Below are 18092 nucleotides of genomic sequence, written 5' to 3' on the forward strand. Positions count from 1 at the left end.
GCGCAATGTCAGCAGTTCTGCGCGTTGGAATTTCCAAGGCAGCACTCGCTTGGAGACGCTTTTCGTTGCGAGTGGAGTTGCGGTCTGTTGTACGCCTTTCCGCCTATACCACTTCTGCCCAGAGTGCTGAAGAAGATCAGGCGCGACCGGGCCCAAGTTATCGTAGTGGCTGGGATTGGGCACGAAGGTTCTGGTATCCCGAGCTACTCAGTATGTCGATCGATCCCCCGATACGACTGCCTCTTCAGGAGGACCTTCTGTCGCAGCAGCAGGGGACGGTCCTCCACCCGAACCTGTCCAGCCTCCACCTCCATGCGTGGAGATTGAGCGGCGGCAGTTGATGCCATTTGACTTGCCTCCTGAAGTCTGTGATGTCATTCTGGCAGCCGGTGGAATAAATTTGTGGCATGGTGCACAGCAAAGGCTGTGGATCCCCTTTCCGCCCCTCTTTCTGAGGTTCTCCTCTTTCTTCTTTCTTTGGCCCAGCAGGGCTCTGCTATGGGCACCTTGAAAGGTTATCTTGCTGCAATCTCTGCCTTCTTACGGCTTCCTGATCAGCCTTCTCTTTTCAAGTCCCCTGTTGTTTCACGTTTTCTCAAAGGCATTACTCACATGTTCCCTCCTGTCCCCTTCGTAATGCCTCAGTGGGACTTGAATCTTCTTCTGTCCTTTCTGATGTGCGCTCTTTTTCAGCCTCTTTACAATTGTCCCATTCGTCTTCTGACCCTGAAAACTGCTTTCCTGGTAGCTATCACCTCGGCTAGATGGGTGAGTGAGCTCCAGGCTCTGTCATCCAAGCCTCCCTTTCTTTCTGTTCATCCGGACAAGGTTGTCCTCCGGACTCGTCCTTCTTTTCTACCAAAAGTGGTGACCCCCTTTCACATCGGGCAATCTGTCACGTTGCTCACTTTCTTTCCGCCTCCACATCCTACAAAAGAGGAAGAGAGGCTCCACCGTCTGGACCCAAAATGGGCGCTGTCCTTTTATTTGGACCGCACCAAACAGTTCCGGGTGGACAACTAACTTTTTGTTGGATACGTAGGAGCTAAGAAGGGGAAAGCGGTACACAAATGGACCATCTCACGGTGGGTCGTGTTGTGTATTAAACTTTGTTACTCCTTGGCAAAAAAGGACCCTCCTGTTGGGCTGAAGGCCCATTCCACCCGGGCCACAGCGGCGACTACTGCCCTGGGACGGACATCTGTCAGGCGGCGACGTGGGCCTCACTGCACACGTTCGCCAAGCACTATTGCCTGGACAGCCAAGTCCGGAGGGATGGCTTCTTTGGCCGTTCTGTCCTCCAGGACTTTCTGGTGTGATCTTGGTTCGCAGACCCACCACCGGGGTTGGTATTGCTTGGGTATCTATTCTAAGGTGAGGAATCTAACTAACGTGTTTCTTTCGGATGAACAAGTTACTTACCATCGGTAATGATGTATCTGTAAGAAACATTAGTTCGTTAGATTCCTCACCGACCCACCCATCCTCCCCGTTCTGCGAACCGACATCTAGGGTTAAGGCCATCCTTTTCAGGGCCCTAGATTTTTTGGCACCAATGTCGGTCTCTTGCATGGCTCTGCGTTCCTGGCGCGGAAAGCTATGTACAAGAACTGACATGAGCGCGCGAGGGCGGCGTCTAAGTACTCCGACGTCATTCCGGCGCAGGACGCCAACGACGGACGCGGAGCCGCAGACGACGCCCAGCGACGCGCAAGGGGTATTGCTACAAAAATCTTCCGGATCCAGTCTGACGCCTGGGGATATTCTAAGGTGAGGAATCTAACTAACTAATGTTTCTTACAGATACATCGTTACCGAAGGTAAGTAACTTGTTCTTCTAGTCTATTTATTTTTATATAAATCTTGCTTGACAAGGGTGGAGTAATCGGAACTCTGGGAAGTGACCGAAAACTCAACTGTGCTACGCGGAGTTCCGCAAGTGGCGGAGTGCATTAGTTGCGCCGTTCACACTGATTTTTAGTACCAGCTGTTTGTCTTGTGCTAGAAAATCAGTGCGAACGTCACCATGCGCAGCGCAAGAGGGCGCTGCTTCTTTCTGCAGCTCTAGTAGATGTTGTTGTATTCGAGCGGCAGCTTCCTCAACGCAAACAGAAGGTTTCTCAACATGAGTGGTTGGGGCCATCCGCGACTGCCCGCGTTGAGAAATCTTGCCAGGAGGTGATCTAGAGTAAGAACTTAATGTTGGTGAGTGAGGAAACAGCTCTGCTACATGAAGAGGAGTTTTTCGGAACTCCCCATGCTATGCGTACTGCAGAGTGGGAAAAACTCAACGAGCGGAGTGGAATTTCATGCCCAGGCCTATTTATTATATACCTCAGCATAGGCGTTTACTAGTGCAGCGTGTCTGTGATGTCAAAGGACCTGATTTATGGTGAAGGCGCTCCCCGTACCATTACCAAAGAATAGTTTTGAGTTACGGGATTCATCCATAGTGTTTCAACTTGATTGGGTATTCTCACTTGCTCTCCTCTCCCTTGTTCCTCTAAGTTGTTGTTTGTTCTGTTTTTTAGGGGGGTCTGTTTCACTATCGAGTTATGTGGCCCAACAGATAGACTAAAGGTTACAAAAGCATTTCTCAATGGCTTCCACACTAAAGGTGACAGAATTGTTCCACCGAAGCGTATCCATTTTGCCTTGTACATGGAGTAGCTATGACGTGCATAGTCATTATGTGCTTTTGCAAAGCATCTTAACCATTAGAAGTAACATATGCCCTGATGGAGAGAAGTAGGGTTTCCAAAAGCATCAAGCTCTAAGGGCGAAATGTTGTAAAGCATTTTCCCATAGACACGGAATGGTAAAACCCTTTGATACATCTTGCCTTAAGTGAATTTTGATGGGACAGGCAGTAGCTCTATTAATCTACCTTTCATTAGCCCACTTATTGAAAATGAATTATTGAGAACATTTGAATTTACCCATTTGAGTTTATTTAAACATGTCACGCAAGTATCTCTCTACAAGCTCAAGTCATGAAAAATAGTAACTCGCTAAGGACGAGTCGTATCACTGGGTGAAAGAGGAGTTGGTTATAAGACATAATTGATATGGCGCTAAAATATGGGCAAAATGGATCTGTTCCGAGTAGCTGTCACCCGTGAGGACCGTTTACTATATTCTACTGCTGTTGCTGACGTGAAGAGCGTGGTCCAGGAAGGCAAGCTGCAGCATGGCCCCCGCCTCTGCGCGGGGGTCGCTTTAAATCCTCTTGACATGGTGGCGTAAAGGAGGCTCGTTGTAAAAGCCAGCCATTGTACCTTGAGGAATGCGCTTTACCTCATCAGCCCTCCCAGGCGATGACAATCGGTGTTTGTCTTTGTTGTACAAGCCCGCCCCTTAGTGAAAGACGGCACTGCCTGATTCATTCCATGGTATGTACCTGCTAATTGCCGTGTGCCAGGCCGGCATGTCATCGCCAGGCTCTGGGTGTGAGGGCGCCGGGCTCGAAAGAGGCATTTACTGATGGGGGAGTCTGTGTAAATTACTCACGTCACTTAGCCGCAGGCCAGAAGTTCAACCACGCCGTCCTTCCCTCCCACCTCCCGAGACCCCGCTCCCGGGTTGTAAGTGAGCAGCTGCATGTTCTCATCTCCATGTGTAGCTTTCAAATGATTCATATGAACAATCTGAATCTGCGGTTAAATGCCTTTTAGGAAACAATCGTGTTTCCTGTCTTTTTTCTTAAAAGAGACATCCATATTGATACTTCATATGGGACCCCATTCCTGTTGTCGAATAGGTGCCTCTTCTTTAGTTTCTTGCTCTTTTCTTCTCCCCTGGCTCGGGTATGCATCTCCATTTGAAGTTTAAACCATGTACAAGGTACCAAAAGCTCTTTGTTGCCGTTCACTCATATTCCTTCTGCATGTCTTAAATTGAGAAGAACCATCTGGCATATGCCCACATCTCCGTATTCCAGGACGTGAGGCACCATAGGCAGTGACTTTCGCTTCACCGATGCAAGCCGCAGTCACTTACAAAATGTAATGGTTCCTAGTAACCCCCACAAGGGCAAAAGTACCCAATTGGCTAGCTATCTTTTCCCTTGTACCAGATGATTTGTTCCATCGGTGCTAGGTGATTTGCTGGGGTGCGCATAGAGGCCTATGGCGAGGGCCGGGGTGGAGCCACCACAGATGCAGATCTTGTGTTTTGTATTACAGCCTTTATACAGCATACAGCACTTAGTAGCCGAAATTGGGGCGCTGACGCACTTGCCTACATGGGTAGCACGCTACACCGTGTAGAGTGTTTGGTTGGAAAGATGATGTCTTTGTTATGATCCTAGGTGGGAAGTGTTTTCATGTCATGTGTGATGACCACTAAGGTCCAGTTATTGTATTTTGAGCTACAACGCATAGCTGTGTGGTGGATGACGAATTGTGAGAGACAGATTTATGGTTTTCAGTAACCTGGTAGCTTTAACAGCTCTGTAGGTCTCTTTATGCTATTTCTTATTATATAGTTTGCTTAGCTTCTTACTATACTGGGTTTTCCAGTCTGAGATTTTGTGTAAAGTTGTGGTCCTTATCTGGTATGGTTAGAGGGAGAGAGAAGTGGAGAGATTTTTTGCGATGGGCATTTTTATTATCATCCCATATATGAGGGTGTTGGTGAGATGTAAACAACTGGTCAAATTGTATAGCTGTTTGGGACCTGCAGTGGTGGACTATACTAAAGTCCTCCATTTTGTCCAGTAATGTGTGACAGACCTCTTCCGTTATTCCATGCCCGTTCATTTGGTGATGCCTGTTTTTTTGGTTGTATGGTGCCGGTGATGGACAACCCTCATAGCAGATATGGAGAGGATGTAGCCTTACGGCTAGAGTGGTCGACTTCGAAGCTGGGGAACCGGGTTCGTGTCTCGGCATAGACGCTCAACATCCTGTGATTCGGGCAAATCACTTAATCTATCTGTGCCTACCAAAAATTAATGTTCCCTTGTATAACGCACTGGTGCTCATGTAAAGTGCTGATACCTGATATCTTTGTGTCTAGTTTGTGCTTTATAAAACTGAAAAAAAAAAATTCTTATGTGAAATTAAGATGTATAAGTTACATATTGCTGCTGACCTCTGAGTATTATGGTCTTAGTATTATTGTGGGCCATAACTGTTATACATGCAATTATGTAACTATATATTGCCACTGCGAACCGTAGGTCAGTCCTTCTTAGTTTACTTACCTATTGAAAGCAGTTTACTGGTTGAGTTGGAAGTAGCACATTTTCAAACTGGAACTTTAAAGGTTGAAGCGTAGAAAGCTTTAATCCAAATAGCAGTGACTAAAGGTCAGTCCTATGAAATTGGCACACCCCGTCTAGGTAGCTCCAGTTGTCAAGGGTGGTGGTGTGATGTTGACCATCCATTAACCTGGACCAGACCTTCCTTCACTTTCTGTTCAGACTGTGTTCCATAGTCAGATTGCACTGTCGGATTGAATTTGACTCCTGGTCTATTGATTGACGTTTAAGTCAACCATTGCACCATCTAGTCGATCTAGTCCCTGCTGCAGACAGGAGTGGTATTTGGATATTGCATAGATGTTGCACATCACACTAACACATTTCTGAGCTTCATCTAAACGGCACCAGCTGACTCCAGTCCACCTTTCAGTCTGACAATTTGTTTTAGTTTTTCAAGGCAGGGTCACTTTTGCTCCAAATTCACAGTCCAGCCCAAACGAAAACACTTAAAAAATTCAGGCCAGACCCACAGACATCAACAAAGGGTCATTTCACTCAAGATGGAGAACATTACTCTAGTGGATGACAGCTTCCTTCACTGGTCCTTGTATCACAAGGACTCCTCAGTTTTTGGGGGTCAGCACCGAATATTTAATGATATGAATGAATGAATGTATGTATGTATGTCTTGTTTTCCACCATTCTCTTGTCGTGCAGTAGACACTATTGGTTGCTCCACTGTCTCAGGGATTGTAAACGAGAGAGAGACTCTAGATACACGGTTAAACACAATTGTTGGCATTCTTTTTTTATATAATGCAAGTAGGTGAAAGCTTGCTATCGGTCAAGTAGAGCAGGCAATAGCAGGGGCCCTTTACTTTCCATCAACTACCAGGTGTTTTAAAGAGTATAGGAAATCATGTCATTGCCACTTTACCCTGCAACTGTCCCATCAACAGCAGCACCAGTAGATGAAGGAGAGGTAAGCACCCAGAACCCACCGTGCCTGAGGCACCTAAGGCGCTATGATTTTATGTCATTGCTCTTTCTACAGCACCGACTACCATTAATATGTCATCATAGCACATTCTCAGTCTTGGTAATCTTTTGTGATCCAGGGATTGTGTCTCTCTGTTTCTTTTTTTTGTTCTGTGTAGGTTTTCCAATTCCTATTTTAGAAGCTGTTTGTGTGGTGTGTTATTTGGTATAATTGTGTGACCTTATCCTGTAATGCACTTGTAAAATTGTCTTGGGTCCAGTCAGACTAATTTGTAAAACCTTTACCTCAACCCTAGGTTGCTGTGGCTTTGAGCAGCACGGCATAAACAAAGGAACCAATGTAAAATATTTATAAGCACAAAACAATGAAATAAGAAAATTACAGAAGACGAAAGAAATCTGACACCAATTTATAAAAATACATTATATTTTTATGATGTTTTAGACACCCAGGTGAGCAAAATCCATTGGAGGGTTCTGGAGATATACATTTATAAAGAAAATGTAAATCTCAGCTTTTTAATCTAAAGCGCAAACAAGAATTGGTAACTGTAAAGTCCAGAAAGTTTTCAAAAGTTTGTAAGAGTTGTGTTCGGGCTACTCCGGCCCAAGTTGGGCGACCAATTCTGACAGTTGGAAGGTCAGGAGGGGGCCAATAATGAGTATTTGGGCAGTTACCTGGTCACCAAAGCTGTCTCAAATCGAGTTCCATACTTTAAATCAAGACCACATAGACTTCAATGGAGTGGTCCTGATGCTGGGGTATCAGGATGCTGAGGATCGTAAAATGTGCTCTGGGTGCTGTGTGGTCGACGGAGGTGTCCTTGCGGTTATTCCTCTGTCCACAGCTAAGGTCGGGCAACTTTGGCCACAGGGGTTGCTGTCTCTCAAAGTCCTCTTTGAGCCAGTAGAAGGTCAGCTGTGGCTGGGCTACCTATCCCCGTACACAGCGGGTCCAGCGGTATCCTTTGGTGAACGCTGGTGTCTGGCTTTGGCGATCGGTCTGGCCTCAGACTACACCCCTGGTCCAGAAGACTTGGGTGCAGCTTTTGGACATCAAAGATCAGGATTTTGGGGTGCCCATCGGCAGTCAGCCGTGATTCGAAAAATGTGGCTACTGACTTTTCTGGCAGGGGCTAATTCAGCTTTGATGGCCCTTGTGCTGGTTTACAGGGGGTCAGCCAACTGACCCTTGGAGTCAGTTGTTTGGTCTGGGGCTCAGGAGTGACTTTTCCATGACCCAGGAGTCACAGGCACAGTCCTGACTTTGCTAGCCCAAGGTGCAACATGTGCAGTCCAACAGTTGGTGCAGCCTCCCTTGCCAGGTTCAGGGGTCAGCATGTCAGTCCTCCTTCAGTCATTTTTGTAGTTCTGTTGTCATCTGAGGTTCAGGGTGTCAGGGGTGCCATATTTATGCCTAGAAATTGCCCTATGGGGATGATTGGTCACTCGACAATGGGCTACCAGGTTCCCTCGCGCCTTGTGACAACTTCCAGCTATGTGTGGCACCTAGCAATCCCAGAGGTCACTATTCTGCCCACTCTCAATATGTCTGAACCCTTCATGGATGTTAGGAGCTTGGTAACCCACCCTAGAGGTGTGGCTACCTATGGGCTACAACTCATGTGAATAACAAGGACCCCCTGAAAAATAGAATATACTATTCCCAGGACAGGGTAATACACAACGAAAAGTAGATTCCTAGGCAATGTTTTTTATATAGTGCTCCTCATTTTGTGTGTCTTAAACAATAAACTTAGTGTAGCGACAAAACTGCACAAAAAATGCAACATTTATTATAGTAGCCAATATTCATGGTTAAAATACAAAATTTAAAAACACAATATAATTCATCAACATACAAGTTTTTTTCATTTGTTGCAAATTTTAAAATCTCATGACCGTAACGAATACAATATTTCAAAAGCAATTGGGTGGCAGAACAGTAAATCTTTGCGCATTTCGGCGTGAAACACGCCTTCGTCAGGAAAAGCCACAATTTTTTATATATATATATGTGTATCTCGATATTGTAGACAACACTGGTAAGGATGTTCCAGTGTTTAGTATTCTATAGTAGAACCTTTTGGGGTTCACGACTGTTCAACAAGGTGTATCGCCATAGTCACCACCTTTTGTTATCTGGTATTATGTCTTAACGAGTATTAGTGTCAAAGACTTATAGCTTGATAGAGAGTCTGATGTCTTACTGTTGAATTCTCGAAACAGATTCCCGGCGTTCTGGTAGTCGCGTAAAGGATATCGCCAGGAATGCCGGGAATCTGTTGGTAAGGCGTTATCGAACCCATCTGGGAAGATTTGGGAGGAAAGTTATTTCACCCACAAGTCATCCGCCATCAATGCAGATAACTGACTACCACTTTTAAATTTTGAGAATTCAACAGTAAAACATCAGATTCTCTATCAATCTATAAGTCTTTGACACTAATACTCGTTAAGACATAATACCAGATAACAAAAGGTGGTGACTATGGCGATACACCTTGTTGAATAGTCGTGAGCCCCTAAAGGTTCTACTATAGAATACTAAACACTGGAAAATCCTTACCAGTGTCGTCTACAATATCGAGATACACATGTATATATATAAAAAATTGTGGCTTTTCCTGACGAAGGCGTGTTTCACGCCAAAACGCGTGTCGAAGATTTACTGTTCTGCCCCCCAATTGCTTTTGAAATATTGTCTTCGTTATTGTCATGAGATTTTAAAATTTGCAACAAATGAAAAAACCTTGTATGTTGATGAATTATATTGTGTTTTTAAATTTTTTATTTTAACAGTGAATATTTGCTACTATAATAAATTTAGCATTTTTTGTACTGTTTTGTCGTTACACTAAGTTTATTGTTTAAGACACACAAAATGAGGAGCATTGTATAAAAAACATTACCTAGGAATTTACATTTCGTTGTGTACCTATGGGCTACAAGCCTGCAGGAAAATCGGTTTGGCCACTGGTTTCCCCTCTCTGGTCCTGCCGCCAGCCTGTCTACTGAACAAAGTGACAGCCCTATAGGAGTGTGATTGCAGTTTGCCCACCAATGGCGGCTTCCGCCTTTGAAGCGCACCTTTTTGGCAAACACCCTGTGTGGTTTTCTGAAATGGGGAGGTGACACCTTCCTCTGTAGCAGGCTTCTATTGTGCTTAAGCCTGGGAGTCGTTCACACCACTCCCCAAGAGGGCAGTAGCCTGTCTGGTGGCCAGGAACTATGCACAGCCACTGGACAAACTGGGTAACAGAGTGGCAACTTTCTAAAAGTTGCCTTTTGTTAAAAGTTGCATTAAATTCGACTTGGGCATCAAGTCGGGTTTAATCCCACAATTAATGTGATATCTTGAAGTACCCATTTTAGTAATCCCATTCAGAAGTCAGCTGGACCGAGAGGTCTTTCTGTACCTCTGTGTTAGCCAATGGAGCTTCTAACTACTAAAGCAAAAACAATAATTTGAAAATGTTGCTGATAGGTTAGACATATTAAAAGTATATGTTCTACTTAATATTATGCAGTTCCCTGCCTTATGGCTCCATTGGCCCACCTTAGGGGGGATATATATAGATATACCGCTGGTTGGTCGAAATGCGTAACAAACACATTTATGAAGTAATAAATCTTTATTTGCATCATTCACTATTCACTATTTGAGGAGTCGGAATGGGTATCGTAGGCTCAAGGAAGAAATCTGTTCAAAAGGAGTGCTTTGGCTTCTTTCTTGAAGGATACCATTGAGGGATTCAATCTGATTTCAGGGGGCAAGGAGTTCCAGATTCTTGGAGCAATCCCAGAGAATGGTTTTCTTTTTCGGAATCTTTGTGGTTTCATAAGGAAGGATTTGGAGCTTCTGGATGATCTGGAGCCATCAGAGAGTTCTAGTTTCTGTGCAAGATATCTAGGGGTATTGAAGTGGAGGGCTTTGTGTATCATGCAGGCAATTTGTAGCTGGATTCTTGCTTCGTAAGGGAGCCAGCTGAGAGATTTCAGATCTGGGGGGATGTGGTATTTTCTTTTTGAGCCGGTGTCGAGCATAGCTGCAGAATTGAACGAGGCTCTCAGGGGAACAAGTGTTGATCTGGCCAGTCCAGGGAGGGTTACACTTCTATAGTCTAGCCTGGGAATCACTAGAGCTTGTACTGCATGCTTGAAGTCGTTGGGCAGGAGGAAGGGTTTTAATTGCCTACGAATGTTCATTTGGTGATTCACTCCTTTGATGGAGGCACTGATGTGTTTCTGCATGTTGAGGTTCTTGTCGAGAGTTAATACCAAAGATCTCACAGAGTCAATGACTTGTGGGATGCAGTTGAGGGCAGTAAGATGTTTCAGCCAGTCTTCAATGACAGGTGACTGGTTAGGGGGGGATTAGTAGGAATTTAGTGTTCGAGGCATATGAGCTGCAGAGCCACACACTTAGGATAAGATCGCCATCTGGTGTTGGGCTCGGATGATTGCAGGTTGTTGTTGTCTTCGGAAGAAGCCTTTTGGTCACGAGATAGGTGACTCCTCCTCTGGACAACAGTGCGCATGGGCATCCACTCCATCCTCAGATTGTTTTTTTCCGCCATTGGGTTCGGATGAACTTTTCCACTCCGGCTGAAAACTTCTGAAAATCCAGCTTCGAAACCAACAACATTTACAACTCGACGTCGAAATCCAATCGGACCGGTTCCGGATACGGCTCATGGAAAGGACACCTTTTAAAAAATGCCCCCAATGTGGAGCAAAGTTCCCCCACAGTGACCACCATGAGGTCTGCAACCTGTGCCTCTTGCCGGAACATAACGAATCCAACTGTCCAGCCTGCGCCGCATTCCGCTGCAAGAAAACCATCCGGGACCGATGAGCTCGACGCCATATCATGGCCAGACCAGCTCCAGAACCAGAGGACATCTTTGCCCAGAATGTCCCGGAAGACGACTCCGAAGACCTCCAAATCGTATCTGAAGCGGACGATTGTGATGACCTCATCACTCCGGGGCAACGAGTGAGTACCAGTGCCCCTACCCCAACCCCCCCAAAAAAGACATTGGTCAAGACTCCGCCAGCAGGCCCCAGTCGCGACCGAAAATCGTCTTCAGAAGCCCCGCCCTCGGGCCCGGCTCTGAAGAAATATAAGCCTGCAGGTGGCTCGGGCTCGAGCAAACCTCATGTTATTGTGCCCACAATACCTTCGGCACCGAAGACTCAATCCCTCTCGGCACCGAAGCAGGCCCAGAGACCATCGAGGCCGAAATCTCCACCGGCACCAAAACGTTATTCGGCACCGAAGTCTCCACCGGCACCGAAACGTTCTTCGGCACCGAAATCTCCGCCGGCACCGAAAAGTACTTCGGCACCGAAACCATCCTCGGTACCGAAAAAAGTCCACAAAGACTCTACCGATCACCCAAAACACAGATCGGAACCGAAAAAGTCGGCGCCAAAGCCACTTTCGGACAATGAAGAACTTTTTCGCCCGGATCCCACGCAAAAAAGGATTTATATCAATCCAAAAACCGGACATGTCACCGCTGTGCCATACAAGAAAAGGAAGCTGGACACGACACCTCCTCCAGCTCCCGTAAAAAAGAAGGACTTTGCCATCTCACCCATTCGTCCTTCCTCTCCTATATTACCTCTCATCCCACCCCCTCTGCCCCCACCTCCTTCTCCTCTACCATCTCCTTCACATACACCACCTCCGCAGGATGATGATGATGATTTACGGGTGGGGGGGACCCGGATGACCTTAATGATCCTACTGATCCTAATGATCCTTTCACACTCCCGGATACAGCACCCTTAGATGACTGGGCTTAGCCTTTACCTGATATTCCTGATCCCACTACATACCCCTCCAAACCCTCCCCTCCTGATGACCATTTAGGGTTTGGACAGCTGATAAACAGGGCGGCACTGTTCCATGGCGTCACCATGCACTCAGATACACCTGAAGAGGATTTTCTCCTCGACACATTTGAGCAGTCGCAAAAATCAGTTCAGATCTTGCCCATGATTAAGGGAGTGATAAAACACGCCACTGAGGTTTTTAAAGACCCTGTTAGAGCTAGGGTTCTTAACCCCCGCATTGAAAAAAAATATAGACCGGCCCCACAGGACCCCGCGTACATTAAGGCACAGCTCCCTCTAGACTCTTTAGTCGTTTCAAACGCAAGAAAGCGGGCTAACTCCCAAACAACAGGAGACACACCACCCCCAGACAAAGAGTCCAAGCTCTTAGAGGCCTCGGGCAAAAGGGTTGCAGCACAAGCTGCTAACCACTGGCGTATTGCCAACACACAAGCCCTATTAGCCCGATATGATAGGGCTCATTATGATCAGCTAGAAGATCTTTTACAGCACCTGCCTGATCAGTACAAATCCCAGGCCAATGACCTCATCCAGGAGGGAAAACTGATATCTAATGCCTCAATCAAATGTGCACTAGACGCAGCGGATACTGCCTCTAGGGCGGTCAACACAAGCGTATTACTTAGACGCCACGCATGGCTACGTATTTCCGGCTTTAAGCCGGAAGTACAAACAACCATTCTTGCTCAACCATTCAATCAGGAGCAACTATTTGGACCAGCAGTCGACACTGCACTAGAGAAAATGAAGAAAGATAACGAGACTGCCAAATCAATGGGAGCATTACAGTCTCCACAACCCCGAGGCTCCTTTCGACGCTCCTTTTATAGGGGAGCCTCCAAAAATGTGGGAACAGACACCTCTTCCACTTTCAAAACCTCTGCACAAACTTCCCCTAACAGAGGATATTTTAGAGGAGGATACAGGGGAAACAATACCAAGGGCCGAGGACGGGGCAACACCAACACCCGAACCTCTCCAGCCACTAAACAGTGACTTGCCCCCGCTCCCCCCAGAAGATTCCACTCCGGTCGGGGGCAGACTCCAACAGTTCCTACCTGTCTGGAATTCCATCACAACAGACAAGTGGGTAAGACAAATTATCCAGTCTGGCTACTGCCTCGAACTCACAAACACCCCCCACACATACCACCCAAACACCGTCCAATGTCACCACACCATCTTACACTCCTCAAACAGGAAATTCGGTCCTTGCTTCAAAAACACGCAATAGAACCAGTTCCACTCCAGCATCAGGGTACAGGAGTATATTCTCTATACTTCCTAATTCCCAAAAAGAACGACACTTTAAGACCCATACTCGACCTCAGACTACTAAACCGGTACATACACTCAGATCACTTCCATATGATCACTCTCCAACAAGTCCTCCCACTACTTCAACAAGGCGACTTCCTTGCCACATTGGACTTCAAGGACGCATATTTTCACATCCCCATGCATCCCGCTCACAGGAAGTATCTAAGATTTGTGGTAGACGGACAGCACTATCAGTTTACAGTCCTCCCATTCGGAGTAACGACTGCACCCAGGGTATTCACCAAATGCTTAGCAGTAGTGGCAGCGCACCTCAGGAGACAAAAAATCCATGTCTTCCCGTATCTCGACGATTGGCTCATAAAAGCCAATACTTTCGACAAATGCGTTCTCCACACTCACCGCACTATTCAAACCCTACACAACTTGGGATTTACCATCAACTATCCCAAATCTCAACTACAACCCTCCCACATACATCAATATCTGGGAGCCACCATAAATACGTCCAAGGCCATAGCTTATCTCAGCACAGCCAGGATAGTCAACATACAAAACCTCATCTTAAAATTTCAAACTCAACACTCTCTTCCAGCAAGAGTGTTTATGCAACTGTTAGGCATGATGGCGTCATGCATCTCCATCGTACCCCACGCACGACCCTTGCAAGAGTGTCTAGCACAACAGTGGAACCAGGCTCACGGACAACTTACCGATCTGGTGTTGGTGGACAGTCGCTCACTTCGTTCACTGAAATGGTGGAACACCATCGAACCTGTCCAAAGGGCGACCGTTCCTAGAGCCTCTTCCACAAGTAGTGCTGACCACCGACGCATCTCTCACAGGGTGGGGAGCCCACCTCCTTCAACACACCACTCAGGGCAGATGGACCACTCAACAAAAACTGCTCCATATCAATCACCTAGAACTTCTAGCGGTGTTCCTAGCACTGAAATCCTTTCAAGTACATCTAAAGAACAAAACTGTCCTCATACGCACAGACAACATGACGACAATGTATTACATACAAAAGCAGGGGAGGACACATTCTCTCCAACTGTCCCAACTCGCACAGAACATCTGGAGATGGGCAATTCCCCAAAACATCTACCTGCTAGCGGAACACCTTCCAGGGGTTCACAACCAGGTTGCCGATCTCCTAAGTCGTCAGACACAGCAAATCCACGAATGGAAATTACACCCCAAAGTCCTATTCCCATTCTTCCAAAAATGGGGCCAACCCGACATAGACCTGTTCGCCACGCACGAAAACGCAAAATGCCCAACCTTCGCCGCCAGGTTTCCACACCCACAGTCGAAGGACAATGCAATATGCATGAACTGGTCAGGCAGATTTGCTTACGCTTTTCCGCCTCTCCCACTCATTCCATTTGTGGTACGCAAGCTCAAACAACAGTCACTAAAACTGATCCTAATAGCTCCCACTTGGGCACGTCAACCCTGGTTCACGACACTTCTGGAACTATCGCTAGTTCCACATCAAAAATTGCGCCTTTCCCCGGCACTATTAACCCAGAACCATGGAGAAATCAGACACCCAGATCCACAGCAACTGAACTTGGCAATCTGGCTCCTGAAGTCGTAGAGTTCGGTTACCTGAACCTCCCACCAGACTGTATGAACATCATAAAAGAAGCTAGAAGACCTACTACTAGGGCGTGTTATGCTGCAAAATGGAAAAGATTTGCCATTTACTGCACTAACAATGATATACGTCCACTGGATGCTTCCATCCAAAACATTATTTGCTATTTACTACACTTGCAAAGATGTAATTTAGCGTATTCCTCCATACGTCTACACCTAGCTGCCTTAGCAGCCTACTTACAAAATAGACAACACCTGTCCCTATTTAAGGTACCAGCCATGAAAGCCTGTATGGAATGTCTCAAAAGGATCATTCCTCCAAGATTACCACCTTCCCCAGTGTGGAATCTAAATATTGTTCTAACACGGCTCATGGGTCCTCCATTTGAACCTATGCATAAATGCGAACTGCAGTTCCTAACATGAAAGTGGCTTTCCTTATCGCAATCACATCCCTGCGAAGGGTAAGTGAAATACAAGCCTTAACTCTTGAAGAACCATTCCTGCAACTACATCGTAACAAAGTGGTTCTTAGGACAAACCCGAAATTCCTCGCTAAAGTCATTTCCCCTTTCCATCTTAACCAATCAGTAGAGCTACCAGTCTTCTTCCCTAATCCAGACTCAGTAGCTGAGAGGGCCCTTCATACCTTAGATGTTAAAAGAGCCTTGCTTTATTACATCGACAGAACCAAACCTTTTCGCAAAACCAAACAGCTGTTTGTTGCTTTTACTCCACCACATAAAGGCAACCCAATTTCCAAATCAGGTATAGCCAGGTGGATAGTTAAATGTATCCGAATATGTTACCAAAAAGCTAAACGCACTCTTACAGTTCCCCCTAGGGCGCACTCCACACGTAAAATAGGGGCTTCCATGGCATTCTTAGGGAACATTCCCTTAGAAGATATTTGCAAAGCAGCCACATGGTCTACCACACACACCTTCACTAAACATTACTGTGTTGATGTGCAATCCAAACAACAAGCTTCAGTAGGCCAAGCTGTCCTAAAAGCTCTATTCCAAACTGCTGCAACGGATACAGGTGACCACCGCTAGGGGAGACACTGCTATATAGTCTATCCTAAGTGTGTGATCTGCAGCTCATATGCCTCGAACGGAATATGCTACTTACCAGTATGCATCTGTTCTTGGCATGTAGAGCTGCAGAGCCACACACGCCCACCCGCCTCCCCGGGACCTGTATCTGTTCCAGCATTGTCTTAATTAGACACTACACATGGACATCCTTTCTCTTTATTCTTATACACTCCATCATTTCCCATCATGGCGAAAAACAATCTGAGGATGGAGTGGATGCCCATGCGCACTGTTGTCCAGAGGAGGAGTCACCTATCTCGTGACCAAAAGGCTTCTTCCGAAGACAACAACAACCTGCAATCATCCGAGCCCAACACCAGATGGCGATCTTATCCTAAGTGTGTGGCTCTGCAGCGCTACATGCCAAGAACAGATGCATACTGGTAAGTAGCATATTCCTTTATTTGTGTTTAGTTTAAGGTGATTGGAAGCTAGCCAGTTTTGAGTTTTCGGAAGAGTTGTGTTGAGGAATCTGATGTCCTCTGGGGAGTAAACTTTTAGTTTTAGTTGGGTATCGTCAGCGAACATATGATAGAGGATGTTGGAGGAATGCAAAATTTCCAAAAGAGGTTCCAAGAACAGGTTGAAGAGCGTGGGAGAATGTGAGGAGCCCTGTGGTACCCCTAATGTGACCGACGTCTGTGATAGTGAGTGATTAACCTTGACTCTTTGAGACCTGTTATGGAGAATGGAGGTGAACCAGTTAAGGACTAATCCTGAAAGTCCCATGCGGTGTTCCAACCGGTCAACAAGGTTGTCATGCTTAACCGTATCAAATGCCGACGATAAGTCGAGGAGGATTACTCCAGCATTTTTAGGGCATCGTCCACTCTGTGTATGTCATAGCCGATTCAGTTCTGTGCCCTGGGCGGAAACTAGATTGAAATTGGTCCAATAGTCGGAAATGATCTATGTGTTTACAGAGTTGGATCTGATCACGTTTCTCCAGAAGCTTTGCCAAGGTAGGAATATTGGAGATAGGACAGAAGTTGTTTAGGTCAGTTTGGTCTGCTTTAGGATTTTTTAGGATGGGGGCAAACCGACTGGTCTTTAGGCAGTTGGGTATAGTGCCTTGAAGGAGGGAGGCATTAACAATCTCCAAAGTGGGAGTAATGCGGGTATGATCTCCTTGAAGAAGTTGGGAGATAGGGGTCATTGAAGTGGTTTGAGGGTTTGAGCCTTGTTAGAATATTATGGATGGTATTTTCCTCAAAGGTTTCGAAAGAGTTCCATGATGTGTTATTTTTGAGGTGGTATCCCCTGGGACACAAAGGAACAGTAGACTGGGAGGTAGAGAGGAGAGATTGAGGTGGGAGAGAAGTCAGCAGATCGTTTAACATGCTTTCTGTCTTCAGGAGAAAGAATGGGGCGAAATCCTCGCATTTTGGTGTTGAAATAGGTCCAGGAGGAAACATGATGGGTGTGTTATTCGATTGGGCTTGAATGAGATCCAAAACGTTTTTTGACAATTTTTAGCTTGATCCAACTTGTTTCTGAAATAGTTTGCTTTCGAGGATCTGATTCTTTTGTAGTAGCTATTCCTCAGTGATCTCAAGTGCTTGAGGTGTTCAAGGGAAGGAGCTGATCTCCACTGACGTTCAGCTAGTCTCAGGTTGCATCCTTTAGTATTGAGGCTACCGTTGTACCATGGTTTGGAATCTTTTGCAGACACTGTTTTTAGTTGTGAGAATCAATCAGGTCAAGGATGTAGAGCGTCTTTTCTGTATTTACATACTGTCCGTTGTTAGAAGGGGGCCCCCTATGTTATGGGTGCCATCATACCTGCAACTCTGCATGTGCGTAGTGGGTTGGCAGTATACCCGAGGACAATAGACAAGATGTATGTGTTGCTGTTTATAAGTACCCTATTGCCACTGTGACCTGGACAGGTCACCCAAGTTCAGGAATACCTTCTCAGTGTGCAGTACTGAACAAGAAGTCATTGTCAACTTTTAGGATGAAATGAAACAACGCATGATTAGATATGAGGATGATATTAAAGCAAGAAAACAGAGGAAATTACACAGAGACTGCAT

General features: G+C 46.0%; 2 protein-coding genes across 3 annotated transcripts in view; both read left to right on the plus strand.

Annotated features, from left to right (window-relative positions):
* TBCK (TBC1 domain containing kinase) overlaps positions 1-18092 on the plus strand; it is a 1508203-nt gene that overhangs the window by 1446345 nt on the left and 43766 nt on the right. The gene's annotated exons all lie outside the window — the stretch shown is intronic.
* The window catches only part of LOC146862214 (uncharacterized), a 122747-nt gene that overhangs the window by 68885 nt on the left and 35770 nt on the right, over positions 1-18092 (plus strand). The window contains exons 2-3 of the mRNA XM_085643394.1: positions 10304-10319; positions 12291-12916. Coding sequence (XP_085499520.1) covers positions 10304-10319; positions 12291-12916 — 642 coding nt within the window. The remainder of the gene's footprint in view (positions 1-10303; positions 10320-12290; positions 12917-18092) is intronic.

Source organism: Triturus cristatus, chromosome 2_2, assembly GCF_964204655.1.
Source record: "Triturus cristatus chromosome 2_2, aTriCri1.1, whole genome shotgun sequence".
Lineage (NCBI taxonomy): Eukaryota > Metazoa > Chordata > Amphibia > Caudata > Salamandridae > Triturus > Triturus cristatus.